This window comes from Corvus moneduloides, chromosome 4 (genome assembly GCF_009650955.1).
Source record: "Corvus moneduloides isolate bCorMon1 chromosome 4, bCorMon1.pri, whole genome shotgun sequence".
NCBI lineage: Eukaryota > Metazoa > Chordata > Aves > Passeriformes > Corvidae > Corvus > Corvus moneduloides.
The window spans coordinates 42,018,492-42,041,717 of NC_045479.1; the positions used below are offsets into that span (position 1 = coordinate 42,018,492).

The 23,226-nt window shown below is 41.1% G+C and overlaps 1 protein-coding gene and 1 long non-coding RNA gene across 3 annotated transcripts in view; one reads left to right on the forward strand and one right to left on the reverse strand.

Moving 5' to 3' along the window:
* The window catches only part of PPM1H (protein phosphatase, Mg2+/Mn2+ dependent 1H), a 133,789-nt gene that overhangs the window by 51,583 nt on the left and 58,980 nt on the right, over positions 1-23,226 (forward strand). For both annotated transcript variants that reach the window (XR_004239575.1, XM_032105532.1), the window contains exons 2-3: positions 8,864-9,032; positions 17,706-18,050. Coding sequence is in view for 1 of the 2 variants with exons in the window: in XM_032105532.1 (XP_031961423.1) it covers positions 8,864-9,032; positions 17,706-18,050 (514 nt within the window). In the remaining variant the exon portion in view is untranslated. The remainder of the gene's footprint in view (positions 1-8,863; positions 9,033-17,705; positions 18,051-23,226) is intronic.
* LOC116442489 lies at positions 1,306-22,559 on the reverse strand. The gene is made up of 3 exons (XR_004239576.1): positions 22,460-22,559; positions 17,124-17,296; positions 1,306-2,632 (listed from the first exon to the last, which is right to left on the reverse strand). It is a non-coding gene; the product is annotated as an uncharacterized LOC116442489 (long non-coding RNA).

Consider the following 23,226-nt stretch of genomic DNA (forward strand, 5'->3'; position numbering starts at 1 on the left):
CTCACTGCTATTTGCCTGCTCTTGGGTAGAAATTCTGCATTTGGCTCTCATTCTTCTTTTACTGGCACTGGTTTTACCAGGGTTTCTATGTTGACTTTCACTCTAAATTATCATTGCACTTGAAAATTTTCATCTGTGATGGCTGAACCACTGAGCAAATATGTTAAGCACTTTGACCTATATTACATGAAAGATAAGTGTTTTCAATGACATTTAACTGAATTTTGTATGACTTGCATGAGAAACATCACAGGTTTTTGTTTAGGGGAGGGGGGGTGTGTGTTTATGCATGTGTATATAAAATATATGTAAAAGTACTCAAAAATTTTCTTAATGCTCTTTTGCATTAATTACGGTGACTTTTTTATACTTTGAATTTAGGAAAGCTAATTTCAGAATTTATTGTTAGCCCCAAGAGGAATAAATGAATGATTGCTGCAAATGTTTTGATGAATCATGATCTCTGAAGATTAAGGGAGCTGCCATTTTTCTGTAATCTTTTTTTTTTTCCAGGCTCAGGATTGCTGATATTTCATTGGTTTGCATTTAGCTTCTATTTTAGCAGCTTCAAAGATGAGGTCTAGGAATGCAATTTTGGTAACAGAAGTAACAGACTGGGTTTTGAGACATGTTTCTATGGCAAAGAGTCATTGGAGTGTTTTTTTGCACATGGCCCCTTCCTGCAGATCTGCCAGCTAATGTCCTCCCAGAGGAAAAGTGATGGATGTAAAACTCCAGCACTAGGGTGTAGTTTTTCTTTAATTATTAAAAATTACCAGCATATGAGTGGCTTTGAATTAATTTCCTACTTGTGGATTTTTGGTAATAAAGCGGTACGTAATGTTTTCTCTGTTTTCTTTTTCCTCCCCCTTGCCTTGCATATGTGTGCTTCCATACATACACAGTTTCTATTATGACTTTTAAAAATAAATTAGCTGACTGACTTCTTTCAGGTTGTGGGGGCTTCAAGTACCTGCTGCAGTAGAGGGATATTGTGAATAAGGCATTAGTGCATATCTGTGGATATGTGTACCTTCTCTGTCACACTTGCAGAGATTATCTTGGGGCTAATTTCAGTTGACAGCTGTATAAAAGGGATTAGTACTGTCGCCACTCACCTCTTGGGGTTAACTTTCACACATGCTAAATATGAGAGATCATTTTTTGTTGTTGTTGAAAGCTTGGACCAGTTTTGCATAAGCCATTTATCTTGATTTCTCTTAACCCTGAAGCTGAGACTGCGGTCTACAGCATCATAATCTAAAGATGTGGGATTTACTGCATTACTTTAAACACACAACTTGCTTCACTGTAAGCATAAGGAGAACTTTTATTTGCATGTAATTGGCATTTCTGTAAGGAAGAAAGGGTTTATTTTAGATGTGCTTTCAAAAGTAGAACTTTGGGAAGGAAACTGGGGAGGAGGGGGAAGTAGTCTTTTGTTTTCTTCATGCATCCTTGTCATGTGCAGACACTCATTTAAAAGTCTAGAAGAAAACAAAAATATTTTAATTCAAATTAAGCTTTTGGTTGGGGTTTTGCATAGTAGTAGTAGTTGGTGGTGTAGTAGTAATGGTAGTGTTGAGCTTGTAGACAGAGTGAATATTTCTGAGGCCCAGATGCCCCTTGCTGTAGTGATTAGGGGCAGGTTGATTTTCCCTGCCTTTTCATCATTTTAACTAGAGTGATTCTGTATTTCTATCACATAACTCTGTGGGGACAACTGAACCTCATAGGCAACCATTTTAACAGACTGTGTCTCAACTGTGGTACCCTCCTTATGAGGGAAGCTCATGGTCAAGACTATATTCGGCCTCACAGGCAGAAGGTGGTGTACAGCTCATGGGAACAACCAAGTGGCTACTTTTCCTTTGCGTTAGAGGGAAAGGAGTGGCAGAACTTTGGTTCCCATCTTGAATGTGAGTTTTAGGAGAGATCCAGAGATGCTTTTCATCAAAAAAGCAGCTCATAACTACTGTCCAGTGATATGTTTCTTGGTGTGCAGTCAAAAATCAAGTATTGCTCATCTGAACTTTCAGGATCACCCTTAAAGGTTATGACAGCGAAATCACATGTGATAAAATGACTGTGAACAAAATAAAGAAGTTACTGTCAGGATGTGATTTCTTTAGACTGAACCAGGTGCCTCAATTTCAAGAGTTGCCAGTCCTAATGTGCAAAGTCACAGGCACTATTCACACATGGCTAATGAGACATGGTAAAGGATATTCCTGTAGAAAGGGTCCATTTCTTTTCACTACAGTTTAGGGTTTTCTTAATGCTTTCTGCTTCAATTTGAAGCTGAAAACTTACCACACCAGCCAAAACTACTAAGCATTATCAACAACATAATAACGTTATAACATAATAACGTAATGAGGGAACATACTATAACATAGTAACGTAAGGTAAGGTTTATCAACAACAAAAATCTAGAAAAATCTAATAATGCATAAAAATCTCAATGTTTTTGTGTGAATATCATCATCTGCAGGCTGACTTCACCAGATTGAATGTGCCCTATTCATATAAGAAGCATAATTTGAAGAACTTTCAAGGCAACTTCTTCCTGAATACCGTGGAAAAAAGTTCAGGCCCATTTTCTGCAGATTAGCAGGGTTTGAGAACTTAACTGTTGGAGAGAAGAAGAAAAAGGTCTAAGTTAGTGAAAACTGGACTAGAAGGACACTGGCCAACACAAAGTTGTTTATTCTTATTGTCTTTTGGATCTCTTGCTTATACTTCAGCAAGCGTTGAACAGCCAGGCTGTTACTCTAGTTAGAGTTACTCAAAGTTAATCTAAATATGCATGGTGAACAGTCTGACCTGGCATTCTCTGCAATTTCACTGTGCTTTGTGGGAAATAAATGGTGGTTCTCTTACAGTGTCAAATTAATCTTTGCTTTTGCAACCTCTTCATACCCCATTCTGATAGCTAGTACAGAAGGAGTGAGGAAGAAGAATCTGGCAAGTAGTATTGCCAGCTGTGGCTGAGGTTGCTCAGCTCTGAAGTGAGATCATGCTTAACCACCTTTGTATCCCACTGGTCTGGCTCAGCATCTGCTTGGGGATCACTGTCCCTTGGTTTTCTTCTGCAGTACCTGCATGCTAATTATCAAAAAGAGCTTTTTCTCCCTGTGTGGTGGTCATAGAGCTTTCTCATTCCTGCAGTAACCTACAACTATTTTGTTCCTTGTAGTCGCTTAGTATTTAATCTTTTTTTGGAAAGGGTAGCTGGATGATGTGCTGCACTGTAGCATTTTGGGAAGTCCATACAAATAACATCAGAGTAGACCCTTCCAAGATGTCATTGACTTCAGTCCAAAGACAAGCTGTGTTACCAGGTTATGATCATTTGCACTGTCCTTGTGGTAAATTTCCGGCATAAGTGGTATTCTACTTTTATACTTTGCCTATTTTCATCCCATATTTAGTCGTTACTATCTTGATGAGTGTCACAGCTTCTAGCTGGGCCTTAAAGTGAACTTGGCCTAGTATACCAGTGTAATTGCTGGTAGGAGAAACCATATTTTCACAGGACATCATTGCAAGATTTTATGGCTAAATATTCACTTCTTCCTTGGTTAATAAAATGAAAGTTTTATTTAGCCCCATAGATTTAGAGAACCGATTCAGGGCTGGCTTCAATTTCTGCCCACAGTGGACAATACTAGTGAGTGCTTTGGTTTTGACGTGCACAATGTGACAGTTACAATAATGAATGAATGGAACTGTTTAGGCTGCTTGAAAAGCTGCCTTTCATCTGAGGGAGGAGGTGAACAGCTAGAAGGAAATCTCTTTCAAGTTGATTCCCAGTGCAGAAATAAATCTTATGTGGGTGAAAGGGAGGAAACAGACACCTACCTGGAAATCTAAGACTGTAAGTGAGATGTCACAGAAAAAAGCAGTGGCATCTACTTACATGCTAATCCATTGGGGGAAGTGGGAGGGGAAAGTAAAGCCAGCAACACTTATGTGAAAGTTGGTTTTTTATGGGATCTTTAATCTTCATTCTAAGACTGTTGAAATTATAACACAAAACTGTTAGGAACATGTTGTCTATAGGTATGGTATTCATTTGTCTGGGTTACTTCTGTGTTATTTGGGTTGGATGCAAGCTCTTGCCATGCAGTTGTGGAGGGGCGTGTGTGCGCCACAGCTGGAAAGAGGAGAGGCTGGCTGTAGCTCCTGTGATCGGGGGAGAGAAGGGCTTTGTGCTTCCTGATGAATTGATTAATTCAGAGTCAAAACAACTACAGGTGTCCACTGCTAGTCTGAAACCCCAGAGGAGGGTAGAATTGAAAATTGCAGCGTACAACAAGCTGCCTATGGATATATCCTCTTTTTTTCTAGCTCCGCTTTTCTTTCTAACCTGTAGGGAGGGGACACAGAACTTTTGCATTTGTATGGGATTAATATTTGTGGAGCAAATGAGCACAGGTTCCCCAAGTAAAGACATCATGTAGGGCACTTTACAAGCAATGTTCCTTTACTGCAGCTTGTAGACTGTTTGAAGCTTTTGTTGTGGGCTATATTTTGCTCCAGGCAGGTAAGGCAACTTCATTGAGGTTTTTTTTTGGTGGGTAAAACTTTCCTGCTACAACACAGCTTGGAATTTTGGCTGATTACAACTTAATGTAATATCAAAGAGCGTGGTATAGGAAGGACTAAAACACCCAAAGAGTTTATGTATTGGTATTGATGAAAAAAACCTAGAGGGATAAATAGAGATACTTCAAAAGATTGAAGCCATCTTTTTTGTTTGTGGGTTTTTGTTTGCTTGTGGTTTGTTTTGGGTTGTTTTGGGGTTTTTTTTGAAACTACTATCAAAGCCTGTTTTGGATTTGTTCACCAGGCCTGTTCTGGTTCTCTTAAGATAAACTTAGGATTTTGCAATCAGTGATCTTGTCACAGGACTTTAAGCTCTGCTTGTGGAATGAAGAATAGAAGAACAGTGTGACCTGCATTTCCATTCAGTCAGATGGGCTTTGGGGTCTCCTGAGATACCAGCAGAATGCTAACTGTGAGCCAGACAAACTAGCTGGCTCCTGTCTGGTGGATTTGCTTTTAGCTGAGGACATGTTTCAGATTAAGCCCCATAAAATACAGAAGTGTCCATAAATGTTGATGCAGATACTTCAACTGTGACCAAACCCCACCATCTGACTGTGCAGGCTTCAGGAAGCTCCTGTTTGGGAAGTGGGATAGGTTTTTATTAGCACCACTATACCTCGAACTAAACCTTAGGATTACTTATTACTGAGAAATGCATTTGACACAGTAGAGACAATGAATTCTGTAGAAAGAGGGGCTTCTGATCCAAATTAGGTACATTATTTAAGTTGAGCATTGCAAAAGATTGGATAGGAGATATATAGATATTGGAGGAGAGGAGGGAAAGGATGGAAAGCAATTGATCATCAATAGGTTTAATCAGTGTCTTGAAAAATTTGGAGAGAACAAAAGGAGGAATTCACTTGAAAATGTGTGTCTAAGTAAGCTAGAGAATTATGTAGGCCTCAGTTGTCTTTTAATTAATTTTAAACTATTTTCTTCTCTGCATTAGTATTAATATTAATGGTAAAATGGAATTGAAATGATCAGAGGTGTTTTATCTCATTTTGGTCACTTTACTGGTGGATAACTTATAACTTAAATTAGACAGAAAAAGATATGAAGGGGCAATCTTTGGAAGCTGAGGCACTTCATCTGTGGAAGTAAGGGCAGATTTTTCCATAAAAAATTCCAGAGGTCTAATTAAGAGTTACCTTTTAGAGATATTCATATCTTGTTAGTTCTGCTTTGTTATTTGTATAAGCAGCTTAGATGTGATTTTTGTTCTGATGAGTTGCAGTCTGGGAGAACAAGGAGGAAAGACAGCAGTGAAATCAGCATTGGAAAGCTGGTTGAAAGAATTGCCTGGAGGAGGGATTTGGGAAATTGCAGAAAGAAAAGCATCTCAAAAGTCAGCAAAGACAGAGCTGTTTGAAGCTGAGTAGATGTTACCAGCTTCTGTGCTTGGCATCAGGCACCAACGCATAGTTCAGGCTTTGAGATTAAAAATCACAGGGCTTCACTGCAGCCGTTTTCCAGGGTTTGCCTATGAGATGGGATGTGAGAGTAGAAGAGTGCCTGTGTCAGGCTAGGGGGCAGCTTTTGGTATCTAGACCCTGTATTACCTGGTAGGATCCGTAAGCACCATTTTTACATTATGACAAATCCAGGCCTTCACAGAGAATAAAATATGCTTAATCCTCTGATGAAGAAAGAAAAACTGGAATTCTGGGAGAGACAGTTGATTTCTCGGATGAAATGCATTGTTCAGAGCCCCACTCCTCCCTCCTCAATACACTGACATCCCAACTCCCATGTCTACTCAGTATTCAGTCTTGCCAGGTTCCTTTTGATCGCATCCTCTTCTAGCAAGGTGCTTGGTATGCAATTTCAGCTCCAGGTGTTACGTGATAGCTGAATGTCAAGCCAGCCTGTTGGGTCACTTTGTTCTCATAGTCTTTCTAATGTATTCATGCCTTGACAAATTTTCTTGGTAAGAGCTTTATAAAATGGTAATATTGTACATAACTTGACATGTCATTAAACATCAGAACATCTTCCACCACACAAGTCCTGAAGTCCATCACTAAGCTCAGAAACCGGAGCTACTCCAAGAGTTCAATGACTTTCATAAGGAACAGTAAGTGGCAGGAAAGTAGTGATTTTTGTAAGGAGTAACTTTTGTCTCTCACTTGTCTTTTTTAAAATGGGATTGAAAACAGCAGCATCAGTAAGGAGACTGGTTGGCTAAACTGAATATTGATTAGTTCCTGATATGTTAAAACTACACTTTCTCTGCTGCTGCAGTATTTTAATCATGTTTGTGGCATTTCAAACTGAAAGCTGATTTAATTGCTTTGGTATTTCTGGTTTTGTCATGTGTGTTGTGTGTTCTTCCCCCCCCATTTCTGAATATATACTTCTAGTTTTCCTAATGTCAAGAAAATGAGAGTTTTCAGACTCTGCATCTCAGTATTTCATCTGCAATTGCCCAAAGGTTAAGCACTACAGGGGATGAGTGGTTAAACTGCTCACAAGGGCCTTGCAACTAATTCCTCTCTCATCTCTGCTCTGTGTGTTTTGCAAAATAATTTTATCCACAATTAATGTTTAGTTACAAGACATACTTGCAAACAAATAGTGGTATTGTGCATACAGATAGACTGCAATGTGTGGCATTTAGCACTGTAAGGAAGCTTCCCATTTCTGAAAGCAGATAATTGCAGGGGATGTACATTTTCTTTTTTAAAAAGACTGTTTTTTCTGTTCAAAGGCAGGAATACTCATTTGCGTGTCACAGCATCATATTGCTCCTTGAAAGTCAAAAGAATGTATTATCTTCAAGCAAGTATCATCTGATACAGACTTGACATTTCAGCAAGAGCAGGCAAGCTGGGGTCCCCTTCTAGCCTTCCTTTTGTTTTTGTTTTCATTTCAACAACCTTTAGCAAGTATTTTCCTATTGTGTAAAGTTTTACTGTAATGAAAACATTAGAGATCAAGAAGTCAAGTATGTCTTAAACTTGCCATCAGGACTATGATGTGCCTTCAAGCTGTTTTAGTTTCTGGGGAGGCAGCAGTTATTTCTAAAGACACTGTGTGCCTGATGTGAAACTCTGTGTTTGTCCAGTAGTGGAAATACTGTCTCTGAGTATCGGTCAACTTGTTGACCCAAACCTTGCAGTAGAAAGGAGTGGGTGGATAGTGTTTGTGCAAGAACGCATGCTTGCATCCAAGTCATGGTGTCTTTGCTTGGTTGGAACAAGACATCATCCCAGCTTGCACAGGTTTTCCCCATGTGAACCCAGGACTGTCGGTTGATGCAAAATTGGTCAGTTTGTGATAAGATTCTCATGTAGAAGGTGGAAAATGTGTTTGAGCTTGACTGTTCTGAGATTGATGATAGTAACCACAGTATTTTGGATAACACAGACTTCTGATTAAGATTTTAAAAACTTGTTGGTGGAATAGCTGTTATTTCAGCCTCATCACTGATCAAAGGAAGGAAGCTGTGGTACAAGTCTCAGGATACCTTTGGCTGTTTAAAGCTTGTACTGAGCTCTTAGTGCTGGTTTTTGCATGCCTGCAGCTCAGTGCAAATCTTCTGTTTTCTACAGGGCAGATGGGACAGATGGTTTGAGGTAGGCTTCTGGGGGCAGGGGGTTACGTTGTGCGGTACTAGAGGGATGTATTTAGTATGCATCGCTGTATCACTGTGGTACAAGCAAGCTTGACTTGCCTGTCAGAGACAAAGTCTTTCCTTCATATTTGTGTCATAGCATTTCTAATATATGCCATTTGAACAGACTGCCTTTAGCAGTAACGGCTTTGTAGTTTTATAGCAGGTATTTTGTTTGTGCAAAGACTTGGAACTTGACAGAATGCACACTCTTAGCCAGCAGATTCATTATTTATAGCAGAGGGTGACAAGTAGAAAAGCAAATGGGGGTCTCATGTTTCAGCTGGGAGGCATATGTGTTATCAACTTCATCCATAAAGTAGTCTCTTGTAAGAAAAGGTATGGTATGCCTAGGGGTGAAATATGCTCATGGCACCCTTGGTTCTTATTCACATAGTTCTGCAGAAAATGCTTGTTATGTCGTGTGTGTGTACGGAAATAAGCAAGTATGCCCGTGTGTATGTTTGTATCTGTGTAAGGCAGTCAGGTATTTTAATTCAGTCAGGACTTGCAACACTGCTGGTCTCTGGTTCCCTACATCTCGAGTCACATTATGAGATACAGATGGGGGCTTCTGTGCTTTGCTAATCTGGTCTTTGTTTTCTTTGTTTTGTTTTGCTTTTTTCTTAGGGTAATAAATGCAGGGAAGAGCACGCACAATGAAGATCAAGCCAGCTGTGAAGTCCTCTTTGTCAAGAAAAAAGCTGGAGGCAGTAATTCTACACCAAACAAGAACTCTTCAACAAAACGGAGGTCATCACTGCCCAATGGAGAAGGTCTCCAGCTGAAAGACAATTCAGTAAGCAAATTTCTGTATCTTGTCAGTGGAGAAATACAAAATAAATACAAAAGGATTGTGAGAATATGGCACTAAAGGGTGTTTTCTGAATATTTCATATATTTTCTTTACCTCTTACTAATTATCCCTGTTTAAATGCAGAACACTTCACTGTATTTTTCTTAGCTCTGATATTTAATTTTTTGCATTGAAAAATGCTCCTTGCATCTAAGATATTTTAGTTTAAAGATGGGCAAGGGGATGCTCCTGGATTTTTCTTTTTGTTTCATTTCTGAAATATAATGTTGAGAAATTTGAAGATGATGAAAGGGCTGGAGCACAGCACAGCCTGTGAAGACAGGCTGTGAGTTGGGGTTGTTCAGCCTGAAGAAGAGAGGCCTCCAAGGAGCCATTGGACTAGTGATCCAGTACCTAAAGGGAGTTGGAGAGGGACTTTTTTCAAGGGCCTGTAGTGACAGGACAAGGAGTAAGGACTTCAAACTAATAGAGGATTTAGATTAGATATTAGGCAGAAATTCTTCGCTGTGAAGGTGGTGAGGCATTTAAACCATTTGCCCAGAGAAGTTTGGCCAGGTTGGATGAGGCTTTGAGCAGCTTACACCTAGTGCAAGGTGTTCCTGCCAATGGCAGAGGGGTTGGAACTAGATCATCTTTAAGGTATCTTTGATCCCAAACCATTCTATGGTTTTATAATTTACACAGATGCCTCATGGTGCCACAAAAACACAGGTCAACCTCCATCTGCTCTTTCTAAGTTTCTGCACTGTCTTGTAGGCACACTTCTGCTACATGGAGCTCTGTGGACACTGCGTTAGGAGCTTTTTTCCCCTGTGCCTACAACAGGGCTCCGATAAAGACCTATATGAACCATATAGTCTGTTAAAATGGGTCTTATATCTAAGCCACTAAACCACATCTTCAGCCAATGTTGGAAAGATACCTGTGTTCTCTAATTTAATGAACTACTAAAGCAGGAAAATCTTTTGGTTTATGCAGGTAGGGCAAGGTCATCCAGCACACAGAATTCAGTGATTTTTGCAGACTATAGCTTCTCTCATTTGTGTGAAGTCTGACGTATGTCATACACTTGTTACTGGCAATCATCTGCTATTCTTCATCTGTCTTGTTTCCTGACTGGCTAATTACTTCATCTGCTCTTTAAGCATGAGCTCAGCCTCCAGCAGTGATTGATAGTGTATGTTCAATTCCAGCATTTCACCATGTAATACTAAATGCCCTGTCTGAATATTTGAGTCAGACAATGTGGACATGCTGCATTCCTGCTGCTGGAGAAGATACGTTGTCCCTAAGCAATAATTAATTTTTCAGTGGACTGTAAGTAGCCTTTCTTGGTGGTTTGAGGTTTTTTGTTGGTTGGTGTGTATGTCTGTTTTAAATCACATGGTGATTAGCAGCCTGCTTTGGTCTCTCTCCCAGAATTCCATGGCTTAGTACACCTGATGGCTGCAGGGTTCATTGGGGTCCTGAGGAACAAGCATTCCTCTTGTACTGTGTCCCTCCCCACCTCTTGTTCCTCCAGTTCTGTTTCATACTTCATTATTGTTGCAACATTTTCAAACTGACAGATTCTCAGGGTTTGGAAATGTCCCTGTTCTTTCCTCTTCAAAACCTTTTTTTAAATCACATTTCAGTTTCTGTGTGCTGGTATTCCTCATTGTATTCAGACAGTCATGATTTCTTTTTTCAAGTACATTTTTGCAAACTCCTGGATAAAGAATAATGCCCCAAACTTGCTGGGACTAAGCGTTCTGCATACAGTCATGCAAGGCAAAACAGAATTTGTTTTAATAAGCTGTGGTTTTAAAAGTCTTTTCTACGAAGTCCATGCAACTGCCTGCTGTTGGTTCAGGAAGGTGCTTGGTTTCAGGAGTGTATTTAACTTTTGTATGTATTAATTATGTTTAATGAAGCCACATTTGGCCACAGTACTTGTTTGTATATAGAAAACACAACAAGATAAGCACCAGTGTCCTTGGTCCAGGTGATGGGTTTGTTTGACACTAAGACTATCACTGTGCCATGCACACAGGCACACTGCAAAGACCTTCGTGCACACACCAGCCTGGGTACACACATCTTGATGCCGTGCGGAGATACGAGGTTTGGTCTCACGCCACGGTTAAGTTCCAGACTTAATGTGTGAGATACGTGGTCAAGTGCCTCTGTGTCTGGGATGTGGGTGAATGTAACTGGGCTAAATTTGCCTGCTTTTGTGTATTTTGGGGGCTTGCATGGGACATAAAAATCTTTGTAGCATTGTTTCACAAAGCCCAATTAACTTCCAGTATCAAAAGCTTCTCAGGAGCAAAAGCCATGCACTGCATGGTTAATCAACTTCCTCAGAAGGAACTCTTTTCCAACTCTTGCATAGTTAATAAGATTAGATTGCATTAAAATACAGGGATCTAAAATAGTTTTGTTACTGGAAAGGCATCTTACCTAACCTTGATGTTATCCATTGTTACAGTTGTAGTACTGTTATAGCAATGTAGTGGTAGAGTTAGTTGTTTAGAGCTGTTTTTAAAAGCGGTTCTTTTTATCCATTTGAAATTTCATGATTGTCGGTAAATACCTCCTCAGTAAATATCTGCTTACACAATGTTTATGAGAAGTCTCATGGAATGTTCTAATTTTTCTTTCTCTCTTCACTAGTGTATTTCCTAGTTTGATTCTGCATCTTTCATCTTGATTTTGAAACAGCCACTCCCTTTCAAGTTTCTTGAGAGAAACAATTTTGTTTCAAATCTTCTGTTCTTGATTCTATTTCTGACATATTTTGACCAGAAAGGAGGATAACATCTAAAGTCAGGAGCCAGCTGTTCCATATAATAGAGTATACTGTTTTCTAGTTATTTGTTGTCTTGTTCTTTATATGTTCTCTTCTTATCGACAGATTTACTTCTGTTTTCTACATGGCACTGGCATAAGTGCTGTCACACTCATTATTTAGTTGTGGAAAACCTATGTTATTAGACCACAGCTTGTGTATTTAAATTTGTAGTATATTTTCCCAAAACAGGCATCCTGGAGAAAGTTTTCTACTAGAGGGCAGTCTTACACTAGCAGTTAGTAGGATTTTTTTCCTTGCTACATCTTTTGTTGGTTGAATATATCTAAAAAGGCAGGGGGGGAAAGCTCATTTCTATGATGTGTCATATTTTGTTTTCATATTTTTATACTGTGAGGTATAATACCCCTCAAATAACACTGTTGGCAAATATTTTTTAAGGAGTGTATGAATTTTGTGTTAAATGTGATGAGGGTGCAACTTAATTTGTGTGAATAAAATTTAGAAATACTGACTTTAGGCACTACAGTGAACGATAGACTATCATCCCAGGAAATACTTAGTAAGAAAGCCAGAGATTAAATACTGTAAATGCCTCATAGGGAAATCCCACTGTAACACACAATCTGAAATTGTCTCTATGTGGTGAACCACTTTTGCAGAAATACTGAAGGAAAAAGAAATGAGGGAAGTTTATGGAAAGGAAAGAGTTCTGTTCTTGTTCTGTTTTTCAAAGTGTGGAGCACAAGGGAAATAGGTACTGAAACTGTCTCTTCATTTAAGAGTCCTTTTCATCATCCTCAGATTTTTCTTTTTTTCCACAGAACCTTTGAGAGTGCCACATACCATCTTTGTTTTATCCTGCTTTTTGGGAAGTTTATGAAACATCAGCTACATCTGAGACTGTGTGATTATTTTTGTTTAATGCTAACCATCAATCCAGCCCTGTGCTTTGCCAAAGTAGCATAGGGGAGCTGGAGATCCATGTGTTGTCCACTATCATGGACTCTCCAGAGCTTCCAGAGGTGGAAAGGAGGGGGTGGTAGGCCAGAAATGCCAAAGCGAACATTTCTTTAACGCCAACACACAAACAAATCCCAGGATCTCTATTAAATAGCATAAACATGGTTTTCTTCTTGAAAGGGTGGGTAATAAAATCAGCAGAGCAGTGAAAGGAAAGAATCTTTAAATTCAACCCTAATTAAGTAATTCTCTCCCCTTCTCCCCCACCCCACTCCACTGCTGCTTGATTAATCGTATCTGCTGTCGGTCCCCATTCAAGAACATTCATGTTAAATTGCACATCTTTTTCACTGTTTTTAAATGCCTTTAACTATGGTGTACCTTCATGATGAATGCCAAAAACCATCAGCAAGCAAAATGGAAATCCTGTGCCAGGATATTGTCATAGTGACGATCAGGCTAAAGGACTTAATGTGATGCATTATTAATTGTCATTGTAATGTGAGGATATATAATTACTAATTCTGTAGTTTTCTGTGCCACAAATCTGGGATGGTCTATATGTTTTGTGTGACACAAGGCTGGTAGCCTACCACAGGCAGCTGAACATATCGCTGGTAACATGAGGAGGCTTTTCTCTTAGGATTAGGGTGGCAATTGCTGGCCCAGTTCAGATTTTATGAGAACTCAAGTTGCTCTCTTATGTGTTTCGAGAGTGTAGTTCATATCTGGAACAATAATAGTCAGGGTAGGTTGTAGTTTCCAGAATAAATCTTTAGTGGCAACATGATTTATTTGCCTGTTTGGAAGTTGCTCCGTAACAACAGTCTGAAGGTTTGCAATGTAAGACTACTGTCTAGCTTACCTGAAAAGCATGTCCCAAATTGATCACTAGGTATTGCTAAGGTTTTTCCTTTTTTTTTTTTTCTTCATATCATTGAGCTCAAACTATGTGTGTATATATATATGCAATTTCTCTCATGATTTCTCGTCGGTTGCTTGACCCAAAACTTTGCATGTCTTAATTATATTTTACAATTGCAAAACCCAGGAGACTGCTGAACCTTCCTGAAAGCTAGGTCAGCAGTTGAGGAGCCTGAAGCTTATTAAATTTCCTAGTACATTCTGGGAATTAATTGTAAGGTCAGTGCAGTGAAGGATTTGTTTTCTCTTCATGTTTCTGTTAGCTATTCAGCCTGTTGTTAGGTTGGAATCTTTTGAATGAAAATCTAAAATAAATCACTGTGGTGACTGACCACAGTCCTATTTGAGGACTCTGCCCAGTTAAAAGAAGAAATGAAGATTGGTATTTGAAAGACAACTTTTGGCAGAATACTGCCAGTGCTAATAAAAATAGATGTCTTGTTCTCAGAGTTTGCAGAATGTCAGTTCTTTTCAGGAAGAAGTTCAAGCTCCCAAATGTAAAAGAGAGAGAACAGCAATGCATATGCACACCAAAATAGGTAATTGGTTGGTGGCTGCAAAGGTCGTCTCAACTGTGAGAGGAAAAGCAAGGACCTTTCTGTGCATTTTGCCTCATCTGCATGCCCTGACTGCTGGCCCTTGTTTGTTCTCTGAGTCATTGCTTTAATTACATCATATTTTTAATTCTCATTGAATTGGTGTGGTTTTGGGGAATTAATTTCTTTCAAATAGAGGAGCTGGTTTTATTCTTAGGGTGGGGAAAACGAGTTTGTTTTTTTCTTCGTTTTTTTTAGACAGCTAATAGGTTGTCTGTGGTTTTCCTCTTTGCTAGGTGAAAAGTAAATGAAGCTTTGTAGGAATACACAGAAGTTTTTCAAGACTAATATTTAGGTTACAGTAATGCCTGCAGATCCCAGCTGAAGTCAAGGCCCTAGAGCATCTCACACAGAATGTGTGTATGAGAGCAGCATTATGGTAGTCATCTCCCCTGAGTGCTTAGAATACAGACTTTCCAGTTATCTAGGGTGCTTCTGCTGTTGCTAGGGAGAAATAAATCTACTTTGGAATGAGATGAGCATAGTCTGAAAATGCAGGAGTTTTTCTGTCTGCCCAACATAAGGGCAATTTAGAGAACTATCCTGGAGGTGGGTAGTGTAGATGTCTGAACTTAGCTGAACTGGTAGCAACGTCCTCTTTGTACAAGAATTACAAGTCCAAAAAGCGCAAGATTAGTGAACCACCACAGCTGATGTGACCATGCCACAGTGACATGTGTCAGTGACAGTCTGAGAATACAGCTCTGGCCCATGTGAACTTCTTTGTCCAAATTTGTGCCACCCATTGGCTTAGAGGAAATAGGTGGTAACATCTCAGTTTCAGGTTTTGTCATGGGCTATTGTTCATTTATTGCTTTAAAGTGTCCCAGTCTCCTCTTTATTTAACTCCCAGACTTACATGAGGCTTGTTCAGTGTAGGACATATCCGGAGTTGAGATCATAATTATGAGAGTAAATTGTGTTAATAACTGTTCTCCTTTATCTTCTGAAAAGCTGTAACACAGACTTTTCCGGGGGTTTGCTTTGGAGAACTTAAGAAAATGGAGTGTGGGTCAAGCTTGTTCTCAATTGTAAGTTTCTGTTCCAGTTTGGGGGCAGGGGGAGAACAATGATAAAGTATCTTCTTCCTTTTGGTGGAAGGTAAAATATTTCAATCTCAATCAGAGTTGAAATGCCTTGGGGTTTTTTTCCCCCAAAGACAGCACATTTCCAAAGGAGTAGCAACTTTAAAGGACATGAGGACAAAAACTGTGGAAGCATTATACATGGTGCATCATAACATGGAGTTTGGCCAGGGAGACAAACTCTTAAGAAAAGAATGGGAGCAGAAGTGGTTTGATACACAATTCCCAGGAGGCACAGTGTTGTCATTTTGAATAGTTTCAGTTTTGAGCTGAAATACTTTCACTTTGGAAAACTTGCTTCTGTTGGCAAAATACTTTACATTTTACATGAATAGCAATCTATTTATACAAGCAGGTTTTTAAATTGCTAATCCTGTTAGCCATTAAAAATTACTTATGCAGAATTTTACAGCCAACTGTTGTAAGAACTTGGAGAGATTCTGAGCCCAGAGCAAGGTAGTACAACTGCCAATCCTGCCTTCAGGGGGAAGTTTCACAACAGGTTTTTTTACGAATTTACCAGGCTGGATAAGTGGGGGGAAGAGAGGAATGGGGCGGGGGGGGAGGGGGTGTCTGGCTAAGGAGCTGTGTTCAGAAATGTGGACACTTGTTGGTTTTTCCAGGAACCACTAGGATGTATCCTGTGTGATCCTTACTGTGGTAAGTAAACAGTACTTTAGGACAATACTCCCTTATCACAGCATTTCAGTAATGAAGTGAAGAATGCGTGAGAGACTGATGAATTCCTCCTCTTGGAGGAGCTCTCTGCTGTATGGATGACTATGCTGTTGATGCATTGGTTAAGAATATGTTTGAACTTTACCACATCAGCAATGCTGTATGCAAAAAAAAACCACCTCGACTTTTATCCAATTTTATGATCATGGCACCTTAGTGGAGCAGCTGGAACAGCAGAAAGAGATTCTGAGCCCAGTGGAGCAGCTGGAACAGCAGCCCTGAGATTCTGAGTAAAAGGAGTTGCAGTTCACAGCCCTGTCCATAAATTTGGAATAGGCAGTGCTTTGGGCGTGAGGTGCTGAGATGTACGTGGTACCTAGACTTTATGCTGCTGATCTGTAGTGTAAAGGAGCAGTGTTCAGGTGAACAAAACAAATCATGTCTGTCATCCTAAATTAGACCACAGTCAGTGCGACATGCATATGTAATTTTGAGGTTCTTTGACTGCAGTGAGATCTAGGTTATGCTTTCTTATTACGAGGTATTTTACGATATTATAGCCTCGTTCCTGTCCCTTGCAAAATTGTTTCTTTCTAAATCTGTATTAGTCCACCCACATCTGACTTGCAAGGCAGCCCCACTAACAGCTGTTTCTCCATAGCCGGGAGAAGGTGCAGGATTAAAAGAAATGGAGGGGAAACAAGAGACAGGAAAGACTCTTTCCCCATGCTGCTGCCTGATATGCTGTCATGCAAAGATGGGTATCATCACGCCTTAAATGCTTACCCGAGGATTGCTAGGTGAACTTCTCTTCCCCAAAAAAGTTGAGGTTATTAAGATTATGGCTTCTTGGTATCTTCCAGGCATATTGGAGCTTGTGATGCCCAGAGCTACTTTGCTTCCAGCCCTGGGTTAATGCCCTAAGTGATAGGTACCCCACCATCTCCAGTACTATACAGGAAACTTTTTAGGGGAGTGTGAAGAACTAGGCAGTCAACATAGAGGCTAGAACAAAATGAAGTGCAGCTGATCCCACCTGTGTCTGTCATCCTCGAGGACCTCTGTGCAGGTGCTGTTTCCTGGGCTGGCACGGGCAGGGAAAGCCTGAGTCGTCCCATCTGCCAGCATGGATGGACCTTATCTACCAGTTGTGGAAGTAGGGTTCACATCTTGTTGCTGGATGCCAAACTGAGGTCCTTTGTCTCATGCCTAGTAAAAAAAAAGAAGGTCTGTCACAAAAGTATCAGGTGCTGTTTTGTGTAGAATTCTGGTCTTTTGTGGTGGTAGGTCTATCATATATTCAAATGCTATTCTACAACCTATGATGGCTGTAAGATAAGAAAGATTTTAAGTTCAACCTTTTTTTTTATTGGACTTTTTTTTTAAGAGGTTAAGGAAAAGAAAAAAACATGGTGGGGATGTGTGGTAAAAATACGCATTTCTTCTTTCTACCGGAGTTGTACTGACACTGGGTATTTCTGCATTTCAGAAAGAATGTAGCCTCTGGGAAAGTTACCTGTGTTTCACCTGCTGCCTCTGTGCTACCAGTCACCCTGCTCACAACTGTGTGATAGTGACTATTTCTTTTCCTTCCTTTTCTCCCCTCTTGCTTCTCCAGGACACAGATGGGATCAACCTGTACTACTGGTCCCTGTTTGATGGACACGCTGGGTCAGGGGCAGCTGTGGTCGCTTCCAAACTGCTGCAGCACCATATCCTGGGGCAGCTGCAGGAGATTGTGGACATCCTGAGGAACACAGCCGTCCTCCCGCCCACCTGCCTGGGAGAGGAGCCTGACAACCCATCCACCAACAGCAGGACACTGACACGGGCGGCCTCTCTGCGCGGTGGTGTGGGAGCCCCAGGCTCGCCCAGCACCCCTCCAACACGTTTCTTCACTGAGAAGAAGATCCCACATGAGTGCCTGGTTATTGGGGCCATAGAAAGTGCATTCAAAGAAATGGTATGTATGTCTCAGGGCTATGAAGTCCTTGTTGTTTACATTGAGTCACATGACCTGGAGAAGATGAAGATTTAGATTTTTTTCTTTTCTTTTTTTTTTTCCTTTCATTGCTTTAACACCATCTGAGTGTGAACAGAACTGTTTAAGAGCCTCCACAGCTTACCAGGTACCCTGTGAGGCAGGAGCTGCATCTTAACTCCCAGGCAGCATTGTGGCAATGTTTATTAATTACTTGGCATTTAGATGTATGACACTCTTATTTTTAATTTTCTTCTCCCCCTTCTTTAATGAGATAAAGATCAGTATTGCCTTACAGTGCAGATTTCAGCATGGGCAGTTATTATCAGGCTGAATATATGGGCATGCGCTTTACAAAGCCTCGCTGCCCTACCAGAGCAGCAGCAAAGGCTCCCTGTCCAATGACCCATAGTTCACATTGGTGTTGGAGTAGTCACTGTAGAGTGTCTGCAGCTCTTCAGTGAGGCAGGTTTTGTGGGTGAGTGGGGCATGAAGTACATTCCTACCACCCACTTGTGTATAGCATGAGCAACTGTCAGGAAATCACAACCCTATGGAAACGGAATATCCATCTATTTCCCTATGGAAGCTGATTTTTTTCTCTTCTGTAATTGATGTAGCTCCTCCACATCTTCCCCCTTCACTTCTCCACGTTATTAAAAGTCATTCTTTTCAGGCAGAGCAAAGGTTTGGCCTGCCAGCGAGTACGTGTGGATCAGGTCTTGGGAGGTCTGATACTGTTCTTGTTTTCTTTTTTAAAATTTTGTTGATGTAGTTTTCAGAAAAGCCTCTTATTTGAAAAGAAGGACTGTGAACTATTCAGTGTTTCCCAGTGGTTTTATTTGTTGTCTGAAAAGAAGTATCTGATCATTGTTTTTCCTGATGTATGTGAATTTTGTTCAGTACATGCATTTAATTAGAGACTGCAGTTGTTGTTACAAGTAGTACTTCACTTTGAGTTCTGAATAACAATTATCTTTTGCTGGATTGTTCTTTCTTCCCAAGGATGTGCAGGCAAGCAGATCCACCAACTGGGTTTGGACTTGCAAGTGGGCAGGTGCAGGAGCAGCATTCATGGCCATGGCTTAGGCATACTTCAGTAGGGGGTGTGCGGGCAGATTTATTCACTATGGGTAGTAGGCTCAATTTCTGCTAGATGAAAAGAAAGAGGAGGATGTAGGAAAATCCATCAGTTTAGCACACCTTTTCAGAAAGAGAGGACTAGATTGTTCCCTTCTTTGTTGAGAAATGAGGGAGGAGATGACCATGCCCATCCACTGCACCCTAGTGGGTTCAAAGCATGCTTAAGAGGAACACCAATTTCATGCGTCAGTTGGTGTAATTTTGAGGCCAGAAGAGCGCCAGGCTCTGAGAGCGTGACATGATTCTCTCCTGTTGAAACTGTCTCCAGGTGCAGGAGATGAGAAGTGGAGTTTCATGAGACTGGGCAGTGAAGGTAACAGAGCATAGAAGGTCTGTATCAAGTACTCTACCTCTCCTGTGAGAGCAGCATGTGTGGTACCTGTTGCTGCCTTCCTGCATGTGTCTGAGTGATTAGGGCTGTTATTGCCCTGCTTTGTTTTGACTTCACATCTCTGGTAGGTATTCACACAGACGACCATCTCAGCTTATGTTCAGAGATCTGACTGGTTGTGAGGGCTTTTGTGGCTAGAGTATGACACATGCAGAAACCCTGGGTAACTCACTCCAGTTACAGTGTTTAGGTATTCCTTGTATAGCTCATACTAATCTGTTCTCTCTGTTTCTAAACTGAACTAAACAGAACATCTTCCTCCATGTGTCTTTGTTCATTTGCTACAGATCCAATATCTTCATTCCCACTTGCTTTATATTAGAGGGTTGAAGTTCATCATCTGTCTTTGATAAACAAATGAGCACCACAATGCAATGTAATTTCAGCATTAAATTTTACAAGAAATCTTATAAAAATGGTCCAATTAAGGAAAGCAATAGAGAATTGAATTGTATCTACTTTAAGCTCTGGGGTGAATCTTGCCCTTTTAATTGGTTTAGGCGAAAGAGTGTTTTCTTTCATCTGTGTAAGGGAGCAATTCATAAAATCAACACTTCTGTGTCTCATCTGTGCTTGCAATATTTCATCTTCCTCCTGCCTCTGTTTAACTTCCTGATAGCTTATACTCCTTTTAGTCTTTGCATGAAGACTTTGGGCCTCTTCCACAGCACATTGTTTAATCAGCCCTTGTTTGTACTGGAACTGGATGTTGTTGAGTTAGGTCAGTGCAGTCGAGATGTGCAGTGTGTATAAGGGTTTTGTGCCAGCAGAGTGTATCGGTTTACCTGGCACGTGGTGAAAGCTCAAGCTTCCTGGACACATTGGCAAACTTCTTGGTGTTTTTTCCTGAAATACCCATTGCTGCAAAGGAGTCTTATGAACCAAGTGAAAATAATGAGTAGATGAAGATACCTTTTTTTAAAGAATCCAACCTGACAGGTTTATCTAATGATGGCTTTGTCCCCTTTTCCTGGGAGCATTTAGTATACCCTTATTTTTTTCCCCAACTTTCTTTTGAATTCTAGTTAAGATCTCCCTGGTTTTGCCTCAAGTCTCAAATAAAATGCAATTCATGGCTTTCAAAAGGCTTTTAAAAATTATTTTTCCTTCTTTTGGTGTGGTTTTCTTTGGACAGTTCTTGTCTAACAGCTACATGCAGGAAAACCCTGTGGAAAGCTGATACAGATCAAGTCAGTGCCTAACTTAGATATTTAACAATCAAACTGTCCCCATTTTGAAGTACATCTATATGGTGTTTTCTGTGTTGAAACTGTGATTAGCAAGTTTGTGCTGTGTTTTCAGATAATTTAGTGCCCTGTCTAAAAAACAGTAAATGTCAGTAATTGCCAGTATCACAATTGTTCCAGTTAAAAAGAAATAACTAAGCTCAAGTTCTGAAGGTGTCATAAGTCAAATCCTCTCATTTTCATCTGTTGAGTTTTAAAATGTGCATTTATAGATTCAGTTCAAAGGAGCCAGGAGGAATGCTTCCAAGTGTAGTTCCATACTGGACAGAAATATCAAATTATAGTCGTTTCCCTGTATTTAACCTTGTTATACATGTGTGATGTATGTATTTGCAAGAAAGTTTAAGGGGAGAGAGCACCTGTTGTACACTGAACCCCATTTAATTTTAGATGGGAAAAAATGGCACAGAGCTAGTCTGTGTGATTTATTGGAAGGTATAAATTTGCATTCGTTGTATGATGATTTTCTTCTTTATTGAGATTTTTTGACTTAGAAAAAATCTAGACAGATGCTTTTTCTAGATTGGTGCCATTTTAATCAATTGAACAGTCTTGAGAGAGCGGCATGTGTTGTAACGATTCTCTTTTTTAAAAGTTTCTACTCATATAACCAGTAGAAGTGAGAGTTTAAACCGAATTACAAGCATTTGATATAAAGCATGCCAGGAAGTTAATTTTGTGTGTATGCCTTCTGAAAAGTTTTTTTTTTTAAGCAGATACCTAATACTGTTAACGCTGCTTTCTGTCATAGCAAGATTGAGATCCTGGAGGAAAAGCCCCTGCTCTGAGGATAAATATAGATGAAAAGAGTGGGGGAAGAGTGTGGCCAGCAGGTTGAGGGAGGTGATCCTCCCCCTCTACTCGGCCCTAGTGAGGCCACATCTGAAGTGCTGTGTCCAGTTCTGGGCTCCTCAGTAGAAGAAAGAGAAAGGTTACTGGAGAGGGTCCAGCGGAGGGCAGCAAAGATGATTGAGGGGCTGGAGCATCTCTCTTACAAGGAGAGGCTGAGGGAGCTGGGCCTGTTTAGTCTGGAGAAGACTGAGAGGGGATCTCATTACTGCACATAAGTATCTCAAAGGCGGGTGTCAAGACAATGGTGCCAGGCTCTTTTCAGTGCTGCCCAGCAACAGGATGAGGAGCAGCGGCCATAAACTAAACCACAGTAAGCTTCCCCTCAACCCGAGGAAGAACTACTTCACACGGAGGGTGGCAGAGCCCTGGAACAGACTGCCCATGGAGGTCATGGAGTCTCCCTCTCTGGAGACATTGCAAATCCACCTGGTTCCTGTAGGTGACGCTGCTTTGGCAGGGGCTCGAGTAGATGGATGATCTCCAGCGGTGCCCGGTGGCGGGGAGCGGCGGCCGCTGCGCGCAGCGTCCGCCAGGTGGCAGGAGCCGCCCGTGCCGGGGCCAGGCCGGGGCCGGGCCGGGGCCGGGGCCGGGGCTGTGGCCGGGCCGGTCCCGCCGTGGCTCCGAGAGACGGTCACCTCTTGTGGGGACCCCGAGCGTGTGCTCCGGGAGCCCGGCCCGAGCCTCGGCCAGCCCCGCGGCTGTCCTGCCGCCCCGCCGCTGCCGGGCTCGGTGCAGAAAGCCGCCCTGCTCGCCCTCACCTGCTCGGTCCGTCGCGGTGTCCTCTGCAGGCTGTGCTCCGCCCTCCCGCATCCAGCACCAGGGAACGGGGACCACGCCTGGGGCAACCCTTGGGAGTATCTGCCACCACATGTCCCGGCGCGGAGGGTTGAGCTTCAACTAAATTGGCTGCTTCTTCGGCAAAAAAAAAAAAAGGAGCTTGCTCTGAAATAATGGAAAATGAGGAAAGCTTTGTATACACTCTGTCTAGAAGGAGCCCCTTTACACCCGTTAAGGCTTTAGAGGCATTCTGGGGCTTCTGCCCATGTTTGTACTACTTTCCCAGCACTGCTGTTGTAAAGTATTTCATTAAAAGCCGGTGTCTGTACATCAGAACGAATTGGTAGCATTGGTGAGCTTCATTTATTTTGCTTTATTTCTCCCCTCAAATCTTGTTGAGTTGTCAGAAAGCCTTGCCCTCTCTCCTTGCCGCTGAAAAAGAAAATGTCAAGCAAAGTATGTAATATCAAATTATACACGGCACTGAATGTACTCTGACAAGTCATGGTAGTAAATTGAAGTTCTAGATGGGAGAGCCCAACGACAGCAATGATTCGAGAAAACCCAGTACACAGATCTAGTTTAAATCAAAGAAATTCTGAAAAAGAGCCCCTAAGGATTATCCATCTTCCCTCCTATAATAGATGCTTCTGAATTCTGCTTATTGCAAGAAATAAATTTTGGTTTAGGCATTCCAGCACTTGCAAAGTGTATGTATGACAGTGCTGAAACCAGATGAGGAATTGCA